The sequence below is a fragment of the Schistocerca americana genome, unplaced genomic scaffold (genome assembly GCF_021461395.2).
Source record: "Schistocerca americana isolate TAMUIC-IGC-003095 unplaced genomic scaffold, iqSchAmer2.1 HiC_scaffold_24, whole genome shotgun sequence".
In the NCBI taxonomy this organism is placed as follows: domain Eukaryota; kingdom Metazoa; phylum Arthropoda; class Insecta; order Orthoptera; family Acrididae; genus Schistocerca; species Schistocerca americana.
In genome coordinates this window covers 4,060,359-4,080,336 of record NW_025725950.1, presented here as the reverse complement: position 1 = coordinate 4,080,336, position 19,978 = coordinate 4,060,359, and the positions used below count along the sequence as shown (strand labels likewise).

The window sequence follows — 19,978 nt, the reverse complement described above, 5'->3', positions numbered from 1 at the left end:
TCTGTAATTCTCTTTACATATTGGCTATTTTCTTCACATATGGGGGACATGGTCTCATCTGAAAAGTGAAAGTAAGCCTGTAAAAGGAAGGGACGGGGGAGGGGGGGGGGGGCAGTGCTCAATTCTTGACCAGTGACCCTCATGTTTTTTTTTTTGTGCAATTTGGGTTAGTTTATGTTCAATCCTTGCACCCAATTTACTCTTTCATCTACCTACTTTTTTTCTCGTCAAGCAGAATGATATTTATGCCCGGTGCTTAATACCTGTTTGTATCACTTACAATGCTGGTATTTATGAATTTTTTAGCATTTGACTCCGGAAAGGCCATTTTTCTTTGTAGTGAGGTCTTGCCAACAGCAAATTTTCTGGATGGAAAGTCGCTCAATCTGCTCATATACTTTAAAATTTAAAAGTAAATCTAGCAATGCTAGAATGTATACAAAATACTGATATACCCATTTTCAAGTTGTTGTTTAAAGATTCGCGACTTTTAAAACTTACGTAGATTATCTTTTTGATGATAGAACTTTACATAAGAAGTTATTAAGAACATTGCGAATATCACATGACGAACAATTGAATGACTAAAGCAGTGTTATCAACCCTCATTCATTGACACATGTAATAAATTCATCGAAGCAGTGAAGTTCAGAGCTGTAAAAATTTCTGAAATTAAAAGTATACATTGCCTAATGAATGTATTATTTTGGGGTGAAAGAACACAATAATTGTTAGTTTTGGAATGTAATAATTCACTATGGCTTCATTTTAATTCTAATAAGTTTCACACTGTAATGAATCATTGTCTAAATGCCTCTCTCTCTCTCTCTCTCTCTCTCTCTCTCTCTCTCTCTCTCTCATTTGTTATAACTTACCGCTGTTATATTGTATTTGTATTGCAGTCATTACATTAAAATTGGCTATATTGATTCTGCAATTTATACTATTATGTTATTGCTAAGAATTGATTTAAAGAATAAACGTATATATTTATTTGTAAGATTTTGTAAATTTATACCACTGGAACTCTTTCAAAATATTTGATTGCGTAATACTGCCAATAAATACAATGACTTTCTTTCTTCTGTTTATAATTGTAATAGATGTTGGACACTTTGACTCCAAGTATGTTATACAGAAACGCAGTGATTTTTTGCAAAAGGCAAAACTATGTGTTCGAAGAATTGTGGAGAGGAAGGTACGTGATGTATTTTAAGTAGGTTATAAAGAGTAACTATAACAACAAAAACAATAAATTATTTGTGATTGGCAAGCTTTCGGAGCCAATGGCTCCTCCAGACAGAAGCGTTGAAGGGGAAGGAAGAAGGGTAAAGGAAAAGGCCTGTAGAGTTCCAGGAAAAGGTGTAGATTTTGGAAAAGTCACCCAGAATTTCGGATTAGGCGAAAAATAGAAACGACACATGTCATATACCAGCTATTATGTAAACACTGTTCAGCTTTCTACATCTGCATGACTACCACCAAATTATCAGTTAGGATAAGTGGGCATAGGCATAGTGTATATACTGGAAACTCACAATATCCTGTTGCAGAGCATGCTCTACAACATGGCATACGTGACCTCGGCACTTGTTTCACCACACATGCCACCTGGATTCTTCCGCCAGACACCAGTTTCTCAGAACTCCGCAGGTGGGAACTAGCACTACAACGTGTCCTTGGTTCTCACCACCCACCTCGCCTTAATTTACGTTAATTTCTCCTGTCTCAGCTTTTCTTCACTGTAATTACTCTTTGCTTCACTCCGTTTTAGCTTTCTACATCTTTCATTGTCTTTCCCGTCTATTTTCACTGCCCCCTCCCACAAATGTTGCATACAATACACTTACCTTCTCACTCTTATTAACCATATACAGTTTTAGTAGTAATCTCTGTCTTGCATATTACCCTGTCTTCCACCTTTAAGCTCTCAGGTTTCCGAATCTTGCCCGATGCAGTCCCCAACAATTAGTCTTTCCTTCTCATCCTGTACCGTAAGTCACCCATGACCCATGGTTCTGGGTGACTTTCCCAAAATCTACCCCTTTTCTTAGACCTCTCCAGTCCTTTTCCTTCATCCTTCTTGCTTCCCCTGCAACCCTTCAGCCTGAAGAAGGAGTCACTGGCTCCAAACGCTTGCCTATCACAACAGTCTTTTATGTGTGTGTTCTGCCACTGCTTGGTGAGTAGATTTTTTATCTATCCAATTAAATAATATTATAAAGAGTATCTGTGTGTGATGTTTTTATTGGTATACAACTTGTTATAAACAAAACTTATTTTTACCATTTAATATGTTTCCAGATATTTACCAGTGGTAAAGATGAAATTGGGTTGATTGTACTTGGTTCTGACAAGACACAGAATCCACTTGATTACCCAAATGTTAGTGTGGAATTTCCTCTTGCACTACCTACATGGCAGATGATATCCTTTGTGGAGAAATCTTTTCATGAAAGTGAAATAAAAAGAGATTGGATAGATGGTGTTGTTGTTGGCATGCAAGTCTTGAAAGATGAGCTAGAGTAATTATTTAAAGCTGTCTGTTTCATGACATTCCTGGAACATGTTCCAGAATGTGTGTTACACAAATCACAGTGACATAGTTGTGACTTTATAAACTTGAATCAATATGTTTTTGTAATGAAAAAGAAACAGAAGGCACAATACCTGCAGAAATAGGAAATTTTTTTGTGTGATTTTACTGCATGAATGTTTTTTACAGTTTTTCAGCTCAATAATTAAGGAGGTATTGATACAAGGCTTTGCCAAAAACCCATCTGTCACCTACAATTCCAGCCCTGTCACTGGCATTCCGTACCCCACAATATGACTGGGCCACTATGAGAGCAGCCACATCATTGTCAAATTCACTGAAACTACTGCATAGCAATTTGCTTGAGTATGGCTGCAGTTGTGGTCTTCTGTTTGGTTTAAGCACTGCGTCAATACCTTCTCTTTATAGCACTCAGAGGTCGCGATCTGCGACTGTTTTTACAAGTGGCAAGAGAACTTTTCCTCTAGTTGCTTGTTTTTCACTGAAAGATGCAAATATTTTAGAATGTAGTGCCCTATGTATATCTGTTAGAATAGCCACAAGGTCTGAAAGTTATTTTCAAATGATTGAGCTCTTCTACAGAGTATTGAAATTCACAGATTCTTCCAACCTGGTCCAACAATGTCTTACATACTCCTCTTCTTCCATGGATTGTTTCCAGTGTTTGGAGACAAAACATTAGGCAGCAAAACGTGCCTTATAACCAAAATCTAATGAACATATAATTAAATTAACTAAAGATGTAATGTTGCACTCTCAGGTAAGACTGATCTTGAATACAAAGCCAAAGTGGAAATTAATTGTAAGCTGCAACATTCATCTCACTTTTTGTTATTGAAATTATTCACAGTGCCATAGGGAGAACTGAGTTTGTGTTTTATAGAGTCAGATACACGCTGTGGCACAGGGTGCTGTCCATTATTCTCCTGACTATGATGTCCAGCTATGGTAGTCTTCCTTCTTCTTTGGTCTCCATAGTGAATTTGATTTTGTGGCGTGTGGAGTTCAGATGTACAAAGAAGTCAAGAAGTTTGTCTCTTCCATGAGGCCAGATGACAAGTGTGTTATCCACACAACAGAAGAAGAAGAAGAAGAAGAAGAAGAAGAAGAAGAAAAGAAGAAGATGGATTTCCATTTGGTTGACATCAGGGCCTCTTCCTCGAAGTGCACCGTAAACATATTCACAATCTCTGGTCAGAGTGGGCTGCCTATGCCGACTCCATCTGTTTGCGGGAGGTGGGTGTGCCATGAGTCAGTGAAGTGGGAAAGTTGACCAAGTAATATGCGTGACGTGTCATACCTCGACCGATATTGAGAACAGAATAAAAAATTCAGAGGCATTACTTTTCAGCACTCCCATGCATATTCTGCATGCAAGAAAAGCTTATGGAGCGGGTTTCTCATTCAGAAATTCTATTTCAGTGTTGGTTGTTTACACGAAGACCGTGTTAAGCATAATGGAAGAAGGAGAAATGTTTATCAGCATTCCAGATTTGGCAGTGGCAGGCTCATGGTCTGCTGAGACTCTGGTTTATTGTTTCACTATATTGCTGCTTGCATTGCTCAGAATCTCATTTTGTGCCAACATAGAATTGGTAGGTTCAGGAGGGCCATGCTAAATGCCTTGCAGGGCCTCAGTAGTGCCACCCAACTAGCACCTGAGAGGGCAGACAAGTGTTCGCTCATGCGTACGTGATCCTGCAGTGAAGTTGTGTACATTTAGTCAGGAAGTGGGCTTGTATACAGTGAGACAGATATCCACACAGACAATGTGATGGCATCTGGAGCAGCACAGACTGTCAAGCCCTTATTGCAGCTCTAGAGAGAGGTGAACTGACAGCGGTGCAACTGACAACAATGCCAGACACAGGAATGGCACTGTGTCATCATGTCAGACGAGTCTCGGTTCTGCAACATCGTCACAATTGATGTACTTGTGTTTGGAGGCTCTGATGCCAACAGACCTGGCCAGATTGTACCTGTCATTCTCATGCGGGTCCAGCATGTGATGTGATGGTATGGAGTGCAACTGGATACATGTCACAACTTCTGGTTCACATATCCAGTAATTTGGACATCAGTCATTGCATTTGTGTTTTGTTAAGGCCTATCGCTGTGCCCTATTTTCAAGGGCTCCGTGATTGTAGATTGTATTTTATTGGTCCTGTTGTCTACATAGCAGCTTATGCATAAGACATTGGACAAGTCAAGTTATAAATATACAGGCTGAAAGTAATTTCAAAGCATACATATTTAAGCTTACAATAATACACTTTACACACAAGTATTTATATAACACATTTCATAAATTTAAATATTCTTCAATGGAATAAAAGCAGTGATGCTGTAAATATGACTTTAGAGATTTTCCAAATGTATTGACCTCAGTGATAGCTTTTATGTTTTCAGGAAGTTTGTTATAAAGCTTAACTCCCATGTGAAAAGTACCTTTTTGGCACAGTGCTATGCTGATTTGAGTCATATGTAAGTTCCTGTTTTGTCTGGTAAAGTGCTCATGTATATCACAGTTTTTTTTAGCCTCTGGTCCTTGCCTATTACATTTAATTTAAAGAACAAAAGGGTTTCCATAATGTATACACACGGTAATGGGAGAATACCAGATTTCTTAAACAGGGGTTTACAAGAGTCTCTAGGCTTGCACCCAAACAAGATTCTAATGGCCCTTTTTTTGTAGTTTAAAAGTGCTATTAGCTATTTTAGAGTTTCCCCAGAAGGTGACCCCATATCTAAGACGAGAATGAAAGTACGCATGATATGCATTCAATACTGTTTTCTCACTACAGCATGATTTTAATGAACAAAGAAGATAACGTGTTTTGGTCAGTTCTGCATTGAGACATTCAATATGCTTGTTCCATCTGATGTCACTCTGCAGCCAAAGTCCTAAGAATTTGGTTTCAGTACTGTTACCAACTGGTTCGTCATTGATAGAGACTGATGGGATAAACATGTCCTTGTTAGGAACATTGTGGAATTTAAGAGCAACGGTTTTCTTACTGTTTATTACAAGCCGATTACTCTGTGCCCAGCTGCTAAGTTGTTTCGTGACTGTGTTTACTGTCTGCTGTAACTGTTCATCGTCATCTCCTTTTAGTAGAATCGTGGTGTCATCTGCAAATATGATTGATTTGTGTGCATCAATATTTAAGCTTAGATCATTTATGTACAGAAGAAACAGAAGGGGTCCCAATACGGATCCTTGGGGTACACCACATTTTATTTGTTTATAGTCAGATAAGTGATTAGATACAGTTTTTAGTTCAATATTTGTGTGCTTGACGCACACTGCCTGCATACGATTTGTCAGGAAGGAACTGATCCACTTGTTGGACAGACCTCGAATACCATATCTTTCTAGCTTTGATAGCAGAATTTTATGGTCCACCATGTCAAAAGCTTTTGACAAGTCAATAAAGACTCCTATTGTTTCCTGTTTTTTGTCCATCAGGTTTAGGATGAAATTGATGCACTCATAGACAGCAGTTGTCGTTGACCTCTTATTTCTGAATCCATGTTGTTCATTACATAGGATGCTGTTTTTATTTATAAATTTCATAAGTTTCTCATACATAACTTTTTCCAGTACTTTAGAGATGCAGGAGGAAATTGTGATGGGTCTGTAGTTATTTACATTGTCTTTATCCCCTTTTTTATATACAGGAATAACTTTTGATGTTTTTAACACATCAGGGAAAGTGCCTGCCTGAAGTGAGCAGTCGCATAAATGTGTGAGTACTTCAGTTAGGTTTGATGCGCTCTTCTTTAACACTGTTGCAGGTATACCATCAATACCTGCCGATTTGGAATTTTTTAGTCCTTTTATTGCTTTAGCTACTTCATCTTGTGAAACAGAACCGATGTACATTGATCCTCTACATGTACTTATTTTATATTCATTTGCCTGGATGCTCTTAAAGTTTGATTGTAACATATTTTCAGCAACACCTGTGAAAAAGTTGTTAAATGTGTTAGCTACTTCTAAGGGGTTTGTTACTTTTTTATTTTTATGTGATAGTGTTATATTTTTCCAAGGTTGTTTGTATTCTCCACATTCTTTTTTTATAACACTCCACATAGCCTTTGATTTATTAGCTGAATTATAAATGATTTCATCATTATGCATTATTTTTGCTGCTTTTATTACTTTTCTTAATATTTTGGAGTATTTTTTATAGTATGCGCGTACTACAGGTGAGGAATTTTTCGAGTTACATATTTCATGAAGTAGTCTTCTCTTCTGGCATGAAACCCTTATTCCCTTTGTGATCCAGCTGTTTGTTCTAGAGTTTCCCCGTATGGTTAATGTTTTCAGTGGGAATGCAAGTTCAAAGAAATGGGTTAATGTATCAATGAAAGTGTCGAATTTTTCATTAATATCATTCATTTTGTACACTCCTAGCCATTTTTCTTTGTGTAATAAGGTGTTGAAGTAGTTCACATTATGCTGATTATAGCTTCGATATGCTGTTCTAAAAGACATGTTGTTAATAATACTGCCTTGTACTTTTATGCTTAATATTTGAGCAAGATGATCACTAAAACCTGCATTGAAAATTTTTAGTGAGGTGTTGTGTAAACTCTTATTTACTAGAAACTGATCAAGAGCTGTTTGACAAGTTTCTGATACTCGGGTAGCTGCTTTTACTTCAGCCTTTAAATTGAAGGACGTTGCAAGGTTCAAAATGGTCTCCCTATTTCCACTATTCATGAGGAAGTCAATATTGAAGTCACCACAGATTATAAATTCACAATCCATTTTATTTACTTTATTTAGCAATGACTCCATTTTGTTTAAGAAAAGTTCAAAATTCCCAGACGGTGATCGGTAAACTGTAGCAATAACCAGGTTGAACTGAGTAATTTTTATAGCTGCAATTTCATAATCCTTTTCGACATTTGCCCTAGTTAAGTCAGGTAGTGTAATAAAATCTACATTATCCTTTGTGTAAATTGCTACCCCACACTGTTTGCTGTTTTTCCTGCAGTAGTAAGCAGCCAAGACAAATTTGTTTATTTTAGTATTCTGGATTAATTCTGGGTTAAGCCAGTGCTCAGAAATGCATAACACTGAGATATCATTAAGTTCATGTGTTAATAGAACGTTAATTTCATCGATCTTATTACGCAGGGATTGCACATTATGGTGATAAATTTTTAAATCGGGCGTATTCACAATTTGGTAATTGGGAATCATATTTACAGCATCACATACCTCTAGTTTAAATTAGGAATGTCAGCAGCGTTGTATTTTTGTTCTTCTTTCTTGTTTATTTTGTTTTCCTCGCTGTTGGAAGGATGTTCAGGAAGCTGATAAATTGTTCTATCCCTTACAAGTCTTTCTTTGATGTTATCTTTTAACAAGATAATGCAAGACTACACATCACCTGAGCTGTACTGAGCTACCTCGATACAGAGAGTGTTCCACTGTTGCCGTATCCAGCATTTTCTTCAAATCTGTCACCTGTGGAGAACGTCTGTTCACAGGATGCCAAGAGATGGGTATGCCACCAGCCGCCAGCCACCAGTCGCCAGCCACTACAGTTGAAGAACTCTGACATATGACATTCAGTTGAGTAGCATGAAATGATGTACCCATGGCTGTAATCCAACCTCGATTTGATATCCAGTGTGATGAGAGCTGTTCTGCTTTTCCAGTTTCAATACTGAAATTCATATATTATTTTTATGCTATCCTAACCAGATTGGACTGTGGTGTCATACAGCATAAAATATCTTACAACGTGTTGAATTAGTTATGAGAAGTGTAGAACAGCCAGCAGGGGAAAGATGTTGGCAATGAGACAGCTTTTATGTATAACAGCAGTACAATGTTTCACAGTGCATAATGCTTCCGCAGATTGAGAACAAAATGTGTGGTTTGCTTTCATCCATTTTCACAAACATAGCCTAAAAAATAATGTTGACATTACTGTGCATTTCACTCTGAGGCATATTGCACTCTGAGAATGTTCATCGAATTCAGTTTATTTGTATTATATTTCAGTAACAGTGACATAATAGCAAATTGGACTGTATGAGTTTTTACGGATTTTTTTTCCAGACACACACTACCATTTCTTCAGATTTATTTAATTTGGGTATAATTCCTTTCCAGCATATATGCTGTACACAAAATGTTGAACATAAAATGTAGCTATCTGCTGATTTAACATCTTGCTGAGTATACCGGTACAATATTTTGTTGTAACAAATAGTTCAATGTATTTTACACACTTATAAACTTATTTATACAGTTATAGTAATTTATACCATTACATTAATGTTGTACCTTAATGTTCTGGAAGACGATATTATAAGGAACCTCATACTTTTCCTGGATGATAATGAATTATTGCCTGAAAAAAATCTGCACAAATTTGAGTCAGATCATAACATTTCAATTTGGTCCAAAGATAGGCAACTGAGTTTAAGTTTTCAGAAATGTAAATTGGAGCACATCACAAAACAAAAAAAGACAGTATTGTATGACTACATTATCAAATAATCACAGTTTTAATTGGTCAACTCATACAAATATCTGGATGAAATGAAATGGTGACATAGACTCACTTGTAGGCAAAGCAGAATGCAGACTTCAATTCATTGGTAAGATACTGGAAAATGCAATCAGTCTATAGAGGACATTGCTTACAAAATACTTGTGTGGCCCATTCTAGAATATTGCTTAAGTATGACCCATAACAAATAAGGCTAATGGCAGACATTGAATGTATACAAAATAGTGTAGCATGATTGATCATAGATTTATTTGATGCATGGGAGAGCATCAAGAAGCTACTAAAAATTGGAAATGCCAGACAAGTGAAGATAGACGCCAAATATATGACAAAACCAAACTTATGAAATTTCAGGAACCTGTATTAAGTGAGGTATTTAGGGATTATACAATAACCGCATATGTATCACTCCTATAGGGACCATGAAGGCAAGATTAATTACAGCATGCACAGAACCATTTAAAGAATCATTCTTCCCACACTCCACATGAGCATTGAATGGGGAAAAACCATAATGTGTGGTACAACAATGTACTTTGTCGGACAAACCCACAGTGGTTTATACAGTGTGCATGGAGACATGGAATCAGTTGACAGTAGCTGGGTAATGGTTCATATTGATTCCCATTTCCCTGTTGCAGTAGGTGATCTTATGCCTCTAATTATTTTTTCATTGCTATCTTAACTTGCATTCTTCAATTCAGTTTATTAACCCTTCTTATCTCTTTGTATTAGGGCAAATGTACAGTTAACTTTTGAGGAATTTGTATTTTCAATTTATCAACTGGAGTTTTGTTTCATATGCAGCAGCAATGTTACAAATTATTTGTTTCAGTTTCTTTAGAATAATTTGCTGTTTCACGGGTGCTTTGAAGGAAATAAAAGATCTCGAAAGTGTCTTAATGACAACCGATGGCCTCATGTTGACAAGACAGCTGGTTGCCTTGCAGAGGGCAGGGCTTGACGGTCTGAACATCAGCTTAGACACCCTGCAGTCCCAACGCTACAACCAGATCACGAGGAGGAAAGGCTGGGAGCGTGTCATGGTTGGCATAGATCTAGCCTTGCAACTTGAATACGACCCTGTGAAGGTATTACTAGTGCAGCTGTCATCGCATGCAGACTTTCATAAACAAAAGATATAAATCTGTTGTTAAGAATATCAATACAAGAATCACCATTTTAAAGCAGTATGCCCACACCCTCGCCCCCATTCCCGCTCCCACCCTCACCGCTGTCCCCACACTGCAGCTGTAAGTGAAGGAAGGTATATTAAGACAGAAGAAGTAAATTTTAGCTGACGATGCTAACAGTTTCGTAGTTTATACAACATAAAAAGGATGCCTTGCAAGTTTACCAATTAAAAATCTTATATTTTCCTCCCAAGAGAGTCTTATGAGACTCAAGATCTTTACAGTTTCTCTTTTTTTCTTTTGTGTCTTTAGTTTAAAATAAGTTTCCACTATTGTAGTGTTGTTTTGGTAAAAATACTCGATTGTTTGGAAAAATTATTCTTAATTCTGTAGTCACATTTTTGTTGTGTCTAAGTACTACTGGTTTCAGTAGCAAGTGCCAGCATCAGTTCATCTTATTATCAAACATTTCTGTGCAAAATAAAAGCTGACCACTGTGGCCGAGCAGTTCTAGGCACTTCAGTCCAGAACCGTGCTGCTGCTATGGTCGCGGGTTCGAATCCTGCCTCAGGCAGGGATGTCCTTAGGTTAGTTAGGTTTAAGTAGTTCTAAGTCTGGGGGACTGATGACCTCAGATGTTAAGTCCCATAGTGCTTAGAGCCATTTGAACCATTTTGCAAAATAAAAAGCTTCTGTACAACTGCAAACTAGACATACCATTTTCAGGGTGCAGTTCACATCTATTGAAAGCACAACAGTGACCTTTACTTTTAGTAGATAAGACACCTACTGAGGTAAGTGACTTGATGACTGCACACAAGAAGTTGTCATTTATTCCATATGTAGCTACCATGCAGACTCATATTTTGTGTTAGTTTGTCCTTACTCTTCCAAAAGGTTAAACCTTGTCTCTGCAGCCACAGCTTCCTCTCTTCAGCAGTTGTCTTCATCTCCATGTGTGAAGAAAATCCCATTCATTGATCATATTGTTTAAGTAGGATGTTCTCAGTCATCCCCTTGTTTTCTTACCTACGATCTTGCCTTCAGAAATGTTTTTTAAAAGATTATCGTCTCCAGTTTAGTGTCCAGTGTATTTTGCTTTGCCCTGGCCTATAACTTTCAGTGGTTCTTTCTTCTCTCCTATTTCCTTTAATTTTTCTGTCAATGCAGATAGTTCTTGTACTTCTCCTCCAGAACCACATTTCAGCAGGTCTGAGGCGAGCTTCCTTTGGCTATTCTAATGTACAGATTTTGCATCTGTGTGTCAGAACACTCCACACAAAGGTCTTTACAAATATTTTCTTAATGTGGAAGCTGATATGTTTATTCAGTTGCAGCTTCTTCTTATTTTGGAAGGAACTCTTCACCTGTGCTATTCTTTTCTTGAATGCCTTGAAATATTGATTGTTTTCTTGCAAAATGCTACTGAGATATTGAATTTCAGTTCCTTTCTTGAGTTGCTCATTGCCTGTTCTTGTGTCAGTCCTACCTCCTCCTCCTTTCTTGTCTGTAGCCATAACTTTTGTCTTCTTTGTATTCATTTTTAGCTTTAGTTTTACCACTTCTTGATTTAAGGCCTGAAACATTTTATTTAGTTCCTACTCTGATTTACTATTGTGATGTCATCAATCTGCAGTGTATATGCATGCAATTAAGTTTCCATATCGACATCATGCTCCAAAAACCACCTAACTGTGTGTGGCAGGGGGTACGTCTCATGCCACCAACTGATCCCCTCTGCCTTGTTCCACTTGTGAACAGTGCTTGGGAAGAATGACTGTCAGTACACTTCTGTATTATCTCTAACTTCTCAAATTTTCTTCTCGTGATCATTTCGTGAATTGTATATGAGAGAAACTATTATGTTGTCAGACTCTTCTCGGAAACTACTCTCTCGAAATTTGGGTAGTAAATCTTTCCGTGATGCACAACTGCTCTCTTATGGCATCTACCACTGGAGTTGCTGAGCATCTCTGTAATGATCTCACAGCGACTAAATGATCCTGTGACAAAACACTCCGCACTTCATTGGATCTTCTTTCTCTCTTCTGTCAGTCTTACTGGGTAAGGACACAGGGGTAATTTACATTCACTTAAGATTCTTCCTGTGAATCTTAGTCTGGCATCTGCTTTTCTATTGCTGTTTTATGTGGTCATTCCACTTTAAGGTTGCTCTGGATAGTTACTTCTAGATATTTTATGGTAGATTCTGTTTCCAGCAATTTGTCATTAATAGTGTAGTTGTACAGTATTGGATTTCTTTTCCTGTGTGTGTGTGTGTGTGTGTGTGTGTGTGTGATATGTTACATTTATTTATGTGCAGGGTCAACTGCCAGAGCCTACATCATTCACCAATCCTCTGCAGGTCATTGTGCAAATTGATACTGTCTTCTGTTATTGCTACTTTCTGATGGACAAGTGTAGTACCTGTGAACAATATTAAGGAGCCTCTGACACTTTCTACTGGATCATTTATATACATTGTAAATGTAATGGTCCTATCACATTTCCATGGCGTATTCCAGAAATTACCTTTTGATTCTGGTCATCTTTTCTTTGTTGTTGTTATTACTTCCTTGATGAACATATTAAGGAAGTAAGGTGATAGAAGGCACCCGTCTCTCACTGCCCTTCTGGTTTTCCTTCTTTCATATCCGGTTCAGTACTCTGACTTTAGTATATACTCAAAATTAATCATCTGTCCTTCCACTTTGGACATTACTTTAAGGAATGATGATATAATGGTAATCTGTTTATTAAACAATATTTTAACGATACACTATGCTTTCTGATCATATAGTGGCTTGATGATGGAATTTGATACTGAAATTAGTAATCATTAGACAAAATAAAAGTGAAGCTATAATAAAAGAAAGTAATATTTTGGATCATGTCAGTTGTTGTTCCAAACAACAGCACGTCAGGAATAGGTTCAAATGGCTCTGAGCACTATGCGACTTAACTTCTGAGGTCATCAGTCGCCTAGAACTTAGAACTAATTAAACCTAACTAACCTAAGGACATCACACACATCCATGCCCGAGGCAGGATTAGAACCTGCGAACGTAGCGGTCATTCGGTTCCAGACTGTAGCGCCTAGAACCACATGGCCACTCTGGCTGTCCAGGAATAGGTACTAAATTATTTGTCCGCTGATGACCTCACAGCCTAGAACACTAAAACACAAATGTTAATTGTTTGTTATGTGCCCTGGTAGAGTTTACAGCTGTTTACAGTTCACGATTGGTTGTTGGAGATTGGACATTACTCACATAGTGTATTTAGTGCACAGTGCAGAAAAAGGCAGTGTCCAGAAAAGTAAACAAGTGTAAAGGCAAAAGTTTCATGACAGGATGTTGTGTCACCATACTTGGAAGACAATTATAGCCAAAGACAGAAATTTAAAAGAAACTGGCTCATTTGAGCTGCGGAGACCTAGTCGAGGATTCTCAGTAGATAATTGTTAGCACAGTAGAATTTATAAAGAGACAATGTCAGTTCGTGTCAGGGAAGGTTGATTGGTGAGTATCTATCAGCTTTCTCGTAAAACTCACAATTTGAAGAATACACATCAAGGAAAAGGTAGAAGTCCAACAGTGTCAAATCTAGACAATAATATCGATCATCCAACAGTTTTGCAAAATCCCCAGTTGTACTTTACTTACTTACTTACTTACTAACTTACTCAGATTTGCTGTGTACCATACAAGGAACTGGTTTCCACTAGTTGACTTGATCAGCTGCCAAGTTCTCACCTTCCTCCAAGTTTGTGTCCATGGATTGAAGATTCATTGCAAAAGTTCCAGGTGTTAAAAGGTCTTCCTGTACATCTGTATCTGTCCATTGATTTCAACAACAGTGTTGATTTTGGGATTCTTCCACCTTACATGCGTAGAACATAACCTGCAATCCTCAGTCTTCTTTCAACAATAATTTTGTGCAGGCTGTGTAGACCTCTTATTCTCAGCACTTCATCGTTTGTAACTTGGTTGGGTTAACATCTTCAGAATTCATCTCTAGCATTGTTGGTGAAAAACATGGAGACTGTGTGCTGATTTTACTGACATTTTCCAAGTCTCACACATATAAACGATAAAGGAGTGTAGTCAAAGCTTTGTTGGCATATTACAGACCTAATTGCCATATGGACTGATTTTCCAGTTCTGCTGGTGATTTCTGCATCTGTGACCTCATTATTACATATAAAGCTACCGAGATATGGCAATCTGTCAACATCTTGTATTATCTTCTATTGCACTGTAATCGGGGAAGAGACGAGTAATTTCCACTTACTTTGCACATTCTGTTTACCTTATCCCTATTAATTTTCAGCCCTACACAATAGGGCATTTAATGAGAAAGCATATAAAAATTAACTTAGTGCCTTCCAAGGAGACGGTCTCTACTTAGTCTCTACTCCTTAAAGCCTGACTTTGTAAGTGTAGACCAGACATGGCTTAAATTCAGAGAAATAGTATCGACAACAATTAAGAGATATATACCAAATAAATTGAAAGGATACCAAATAAATTAAAAGGGTGGTGCACAAAATATGTCAAAACTCAGCTGCAGAAGCAATGAAAAAAAGCATGTCAAAATTTAAAAGAATGCAAAATCTCCAAGATTAGCGATGTTTTACTGAAGCTCGAAACTTAGGGTGGGTTTCAGTGCAAGATGTGTTTAATAGTTCCCATAGTGAAACTTCGTTTTGAAATCTGGAAGAAAATCCAAAGAGGTTCTGGTTGCATGTGTAGTACACCAATGGCAAGACACAACCAATACCTTCACTGCGCAATAGCTGTGGTAATATTACTGATGACAGTGCTACTAAAGCAGGGTTACTAAACACGGATTTCTGAAATTTCTTCACCAAAGACAACAAAGTTATTATTGCAGTATTCAAATCAAGAACAACTGCAACTGTGAGTAACTTAGTAGTAGCTCTCCTCAGTGTCATAAAGCAGTTATGTTTCTTTCAGAGAATGCTGATACAATAGCTCCATTAGAAATCATATATAGCCCTGGAGATTCTAAAAGGTATCAGATAGATTATATAATGGTAAGACAGAGATTTAGGAACCAGGTTTTAAATTGTAAGACATTTCCAGGGGCAGATGTGGACTCTGACCACAATCTATTGGTTATGACCTGTAGATTAAAACTGAAGAAACTGCAAAAAGGTGGGAATTTAAGGAGATGGAACCTGGATAAACTGAAAGAATCAGAGGTTGTACAGAGCTTCAGGGAGAGCATAAGGGAACAATTGACAGGAATGGGGGAAAGAAATGCAGTAGAAGAATAATGGGTAGCTTTGATGGATGAAGTAGTGAAGGCAGCAGAGGATCAAGTAGGTAAAAAGACGAGGGCTAGTAGAAATCCTTGGGTAACAGAAGAAATATTGAATTTAATTGATGAAAGGAGAAAATATAAAAATGCAGTAAATGAAGCAGGCAAAAAGGAATACAAATGTCTCAAAAATGAGATCGACAGGAAGTGCAAAATGGCTAAGCAGGGAGGGCTAGAGTACAAATTTAGGGATGTAGAGGCTTATCTCACTAGGGGTAAGATAGGTACTGCCTACAGGAAAATTAGAGAGACCTTTGGAGATAAGAGAACCACTTGCATGAACATCAAGAGCTCAGATGGAAACCCAGTTCTAAGCAAAGAAGGGAAAGCAGAAAGGTGGAAGGAGTATATAGAGGGTCTATACAAGGGCGATACACTTGAGGACAATATTATGGAAATGGAAGAGGATGTAGATGAAGATGAAATGGGAGATACAATACTGCGTGAAGAGTTTGACAGAGCACTGAAAGACCTGAGTCGAAACAAGGCCCCTGGAGTAGACAACATTCCATTGGAACTACTGACGGCCTTGGGAGAGCCAGTCCAGACAAAACTCTACCATCTGGTGAGCAAGATGTATGAAACAGGCGAAATACCATCAGACTTCAAGAAGAATATAATAATTCCAATCCCAAAGAAAGCAGGTGTTGACAGATGTGAAAATTACTGAACAATCAGTTTAATAAGCCACAGCTGCAAAATACTAACACGAATTCTTTACAGACGAATGGAAAAACTAGTAGAAGCCGACCTCAGGGAAGATCAGTTTGGATTCCGTAGAAATACTGGAACATGTGAGGCATTACTGACCTTACGACTTATCTTGGAAGAAAGATTAAGGAAAGGCAAACCTACATTTCTAGCATTTGTAGACTTAGGGAAATCTTTTAACAATGTTGACTGGAATACTCTCTTTCAAATTCTAAGGGTGGCAGGGGTAAAATACAGGGAGCGAAAGGCTATTTACAATTTGTACAGAAACCAGATGGCAGTTATAAGAGTCGAGGGACATGAAAGGGAAGCAGTGGTTGGGAAGGGAGTAAGACAGGGTTATAGCCTCTCCCCGATGATATTCAATCTGTATATTGAGCAAGCAGTAAAAGAAATAAAAGAAAAATTCAGAGTAGGTATTAAAATCCATGGAGAAGAAATAAAAACGTTGAGGTTCGCCGATGACATTGTAATTCTGTCAGAGACAGCAAAGGACTTGGAAGAGCAGTTGAACGGAATGGATGGTGTCTTGAAGGGAGGATATAAGATGAACATCAACAAAAGCAAAACAAGTGTAATGGAATGTAGTCGAATGAAGTAAGGTGATGCTGAGGGAATTAGGTTAGGAAATGAGACACTTAAAGTAGTAAAGGAGTTTTGCTATTTGGGGAGCAAAATAACTGATGTTGGTTGAAGTAGAGAGGATATAAAATGTAGACTGGCAATGGCAAGGAAAGCGTTTCTGAAGAAGAGAAATTTGTTAACATCGAGCATAGATGTAAGTGTCAGGAAGTCATTTCTGAAAGTATTTGTATGGAGTGTAGCCATGTATGGAAGTGAAACATGGATGGTAAATAGTTTGGACAAGAAGAGAATAGAAGCTTTCGAAATGTGGTGCTACAGAAGAATGCTAAAGATTAGATGGGTAGATCACATAACTAATGAGGAAGTATTGAATAGGATTGGGGAGAAAAGAAGTTTGTGGCACAACTTGACCAGAAGAAGGGATCGGTTGGTAGGACATGTTCTGAGGCATCAAGGGATCACCAATTTAGTATTGGAGGGCAGCGTGGAGGGTAAAAATAGTAGGGGGAGACCAAGAGATGAATACACTAAGCAGATTCAGAAGGATGTAGGTTGCAGTAGGTACTGGGAGATGAAGAAGCTTGCACTGGATAGAGTAGCATGGAGAGCTGCATCAAACCAGTCTCAGGACTGAAGACCACAACAACAACATATAGCCACTCATTTGATAAAGATCCATACCTAGAGACTGAAAAGTTGCTCAGGTCACACCAATGCTCAAGAAAGAAAAGAGGAGTAATCTGCTAAATAACAGACTCATATCACTAATGTTGATTTGCATTAGGATTTTGGAACATATATTGTGTTTGAATATTATGAATTATCTCAAAGATAATGATTCATTGATAAATAGCCAAGATAGATTCAGAAATATTGACCTTTTAAAACACAGCTAGCTCTTTAGTCACGCAAAGTAATAAGTACTGCCGACTGGGGCTCTCAAATTGATTCCATATTTGTAGATTTCCAGAAGACTTTTTGAAACAGTTCCTCACAAGTATTTTCTAATCATATTGTGTGCCTATGGTGTATTGTCTCTGTTGTGCAACTGGATGTGTGGTTTCCTGTCAGAAAGGTCACAGTTTATAGTAATTGATGGAAAATCGTCAAGTAAAACAAAAGTGATATCTGACATTCCTCAAGGAAGTGTTATAGACCACCTGCTGTTGCCGATCTACATTAACAATTTAAGAAAGAATCTGAGCAGTCCTCTTAGATGATGCTATCATTTACAGTCTTGCATATCATTTACTGTCTTGTAAAGTGATCAGATGATCAAAACGAACTGCAAAATGATTTAGGCTACCTATCCATATGATGCAAAAAGTGGTAACTGACCTTAAATAATAAAAATTGTTATGTCATCCGCATGAGTAGTAGAAGGCATCTACTAAATTTTGGTTACATGATAATTCACGCAGGTCTAAAGGCTGTGAAGTCTATTGAATACTTAGGAATTACATTTACAAATAACTTAAATTGGAATGCTCACATAGATAACGCGGTGGGAAAGCAAACAAAGGACTGTGATTTAATAGTAAAACATTTAGAAGATTAGGATTACTAAAGAGACTATCTACAACTATACTTGTCTGTCCTCTTTTGGAGTATTCTGCATGGTGTGAGATCCTTACCAGATAGGACTGACAAAGGACATCATTTAAAAGTTCAAAGAAGGGCAGCTCATTTTGTATTATTGGGAAACAGGAAAGTGCATGCCACAGATATCACATGTGAATTGGGGTGGCAGTCATTAAAGCAAAAGCATTTTGCTGGAGCAGGTTCTTAAAATTTCAATCATCAATTTTCTCCTCCGAATGTGAAAATATTTTGTTAGAGCCCTCTTACATAGGGAGAAATGATCATTGTAATAAAATAAGAGAAATCAGAGCTTGTACGGAAATATTGAAGTGTTTGGTTTTCCTCAAATGCTGTAGGGGAGTGGAATGGTAGATAAATAGGTTGAGGGTGGTTCTCTGAACCCTCTGCCAGCAATTAATTGTGAATTACAGACTAGTCATGCAGATATAGATAATGTAGATAGGCTTTCAATATTGTGCACTGATTCTCTAATTTTATACATTGCTCAAATACTTTCGTGGCGCTTTGGAGTGACCCCTTCAAAATAACACTTTACCAGTGTTCTTAATATGTATTTTGGTAACCAGGTTGATAAGAAGTTACAACAATACTCTCTTATTACTCCCCAGTTTTGGGTTTTATTAATGAACAAAATCGCCGCAGTGTTCCATAACAATTACGGGCTGAAGTTTCCTGCTGATGGAACCAATATGATTTTCTGTGTTTCTGAGCATACAGGTTGTGTATGCTGTTTGGAGCCTGTTGTATGCTGAATCAAATGTTTTTATTGTTGTGATCTTCCATCTGAAGATTGGTTTCATGGAGGTGACCATGCTAGCCTATCCTGTGTGACCCTCTTCACCTCTGCATAACTACTGCAGCGTACAATAACTTGAACTTGCTTACTGCAGTCAGTTTTTGGTCTCCTACAGTTGTTACCCCCATTATATTCACAGATGACCACATATTGTGGAAATTGCATATTGTAATGTAGGATGCAACAATAAGGTACAGAAAGTTTCTGTTGAAAATTACGAATTATTTAGGAATAAAGGAGATGGCTCACCAAAAGGCAGAAGCACTGTCTCATCGATAGGCACACGAACAAAAGGTATGTAGAATGAGATTTTCACCGTGCAGTGGAGTGTGCACTGATATGAAACTTCCTGGCAGATTAAAACTGTGTGCCGGACCAAGAGTCAAACTTGGGACCTTTGCCTTTCGTGGCCAAGTGCTGAGCTATCCTTGCACGACTCACGACCCGTCCTCACAGCTTTACTTCCACCAGTACCTCGTCTTCTACCTTCCAAACTAAAAGGTACGTTACTTGGTGAGCTTCCAGAATGCACTTTCTTTTTCTAGCTGTAGGGAAAACATGTGCGCGCGCCCACACACACACACACACACACACACACACACACACACACACACACACACACACACTCTCTCTCACATGCGCATGCATGTCTCCTTATGCTGTGGTCGCTCAACTGCCAGCTCTTTACTGGCCCATGGTGAGTGTTCTG

At 37.9% G+C, this 19,978-nt stretch overlaps 1 protein-coding gene across 1 annotated transcript in view; it reads left to right on the top strand.

Moving 5' to 3' along the window:
• Positions 1–1,069: 1,069 nt before the first annotated feature.
• Positions 1,070–19,978, top strand: part of LOC124575367 (molybdenum cofactor biosynthesis protein 1-like) — a 73,176-nt gene continuing 54,267 nt past the window's right edge. Inside the window, exons 1-3 of the mRNA XM_047131172.1 lie at positions 1,070–1,198; positions 2,305–2,525; positions 9,932–10,187. Of these exons, the coding sequence (XP_046987128.1) occupies positions 1,070–1,198; positions 2,305–2,525; positions 9,932–10,187 (606 nt within the window). The remainder of the gene's footprint in view (positions 1,199–2,304; positions 2,526–9,931; positions 10,188–19,978) is intronic.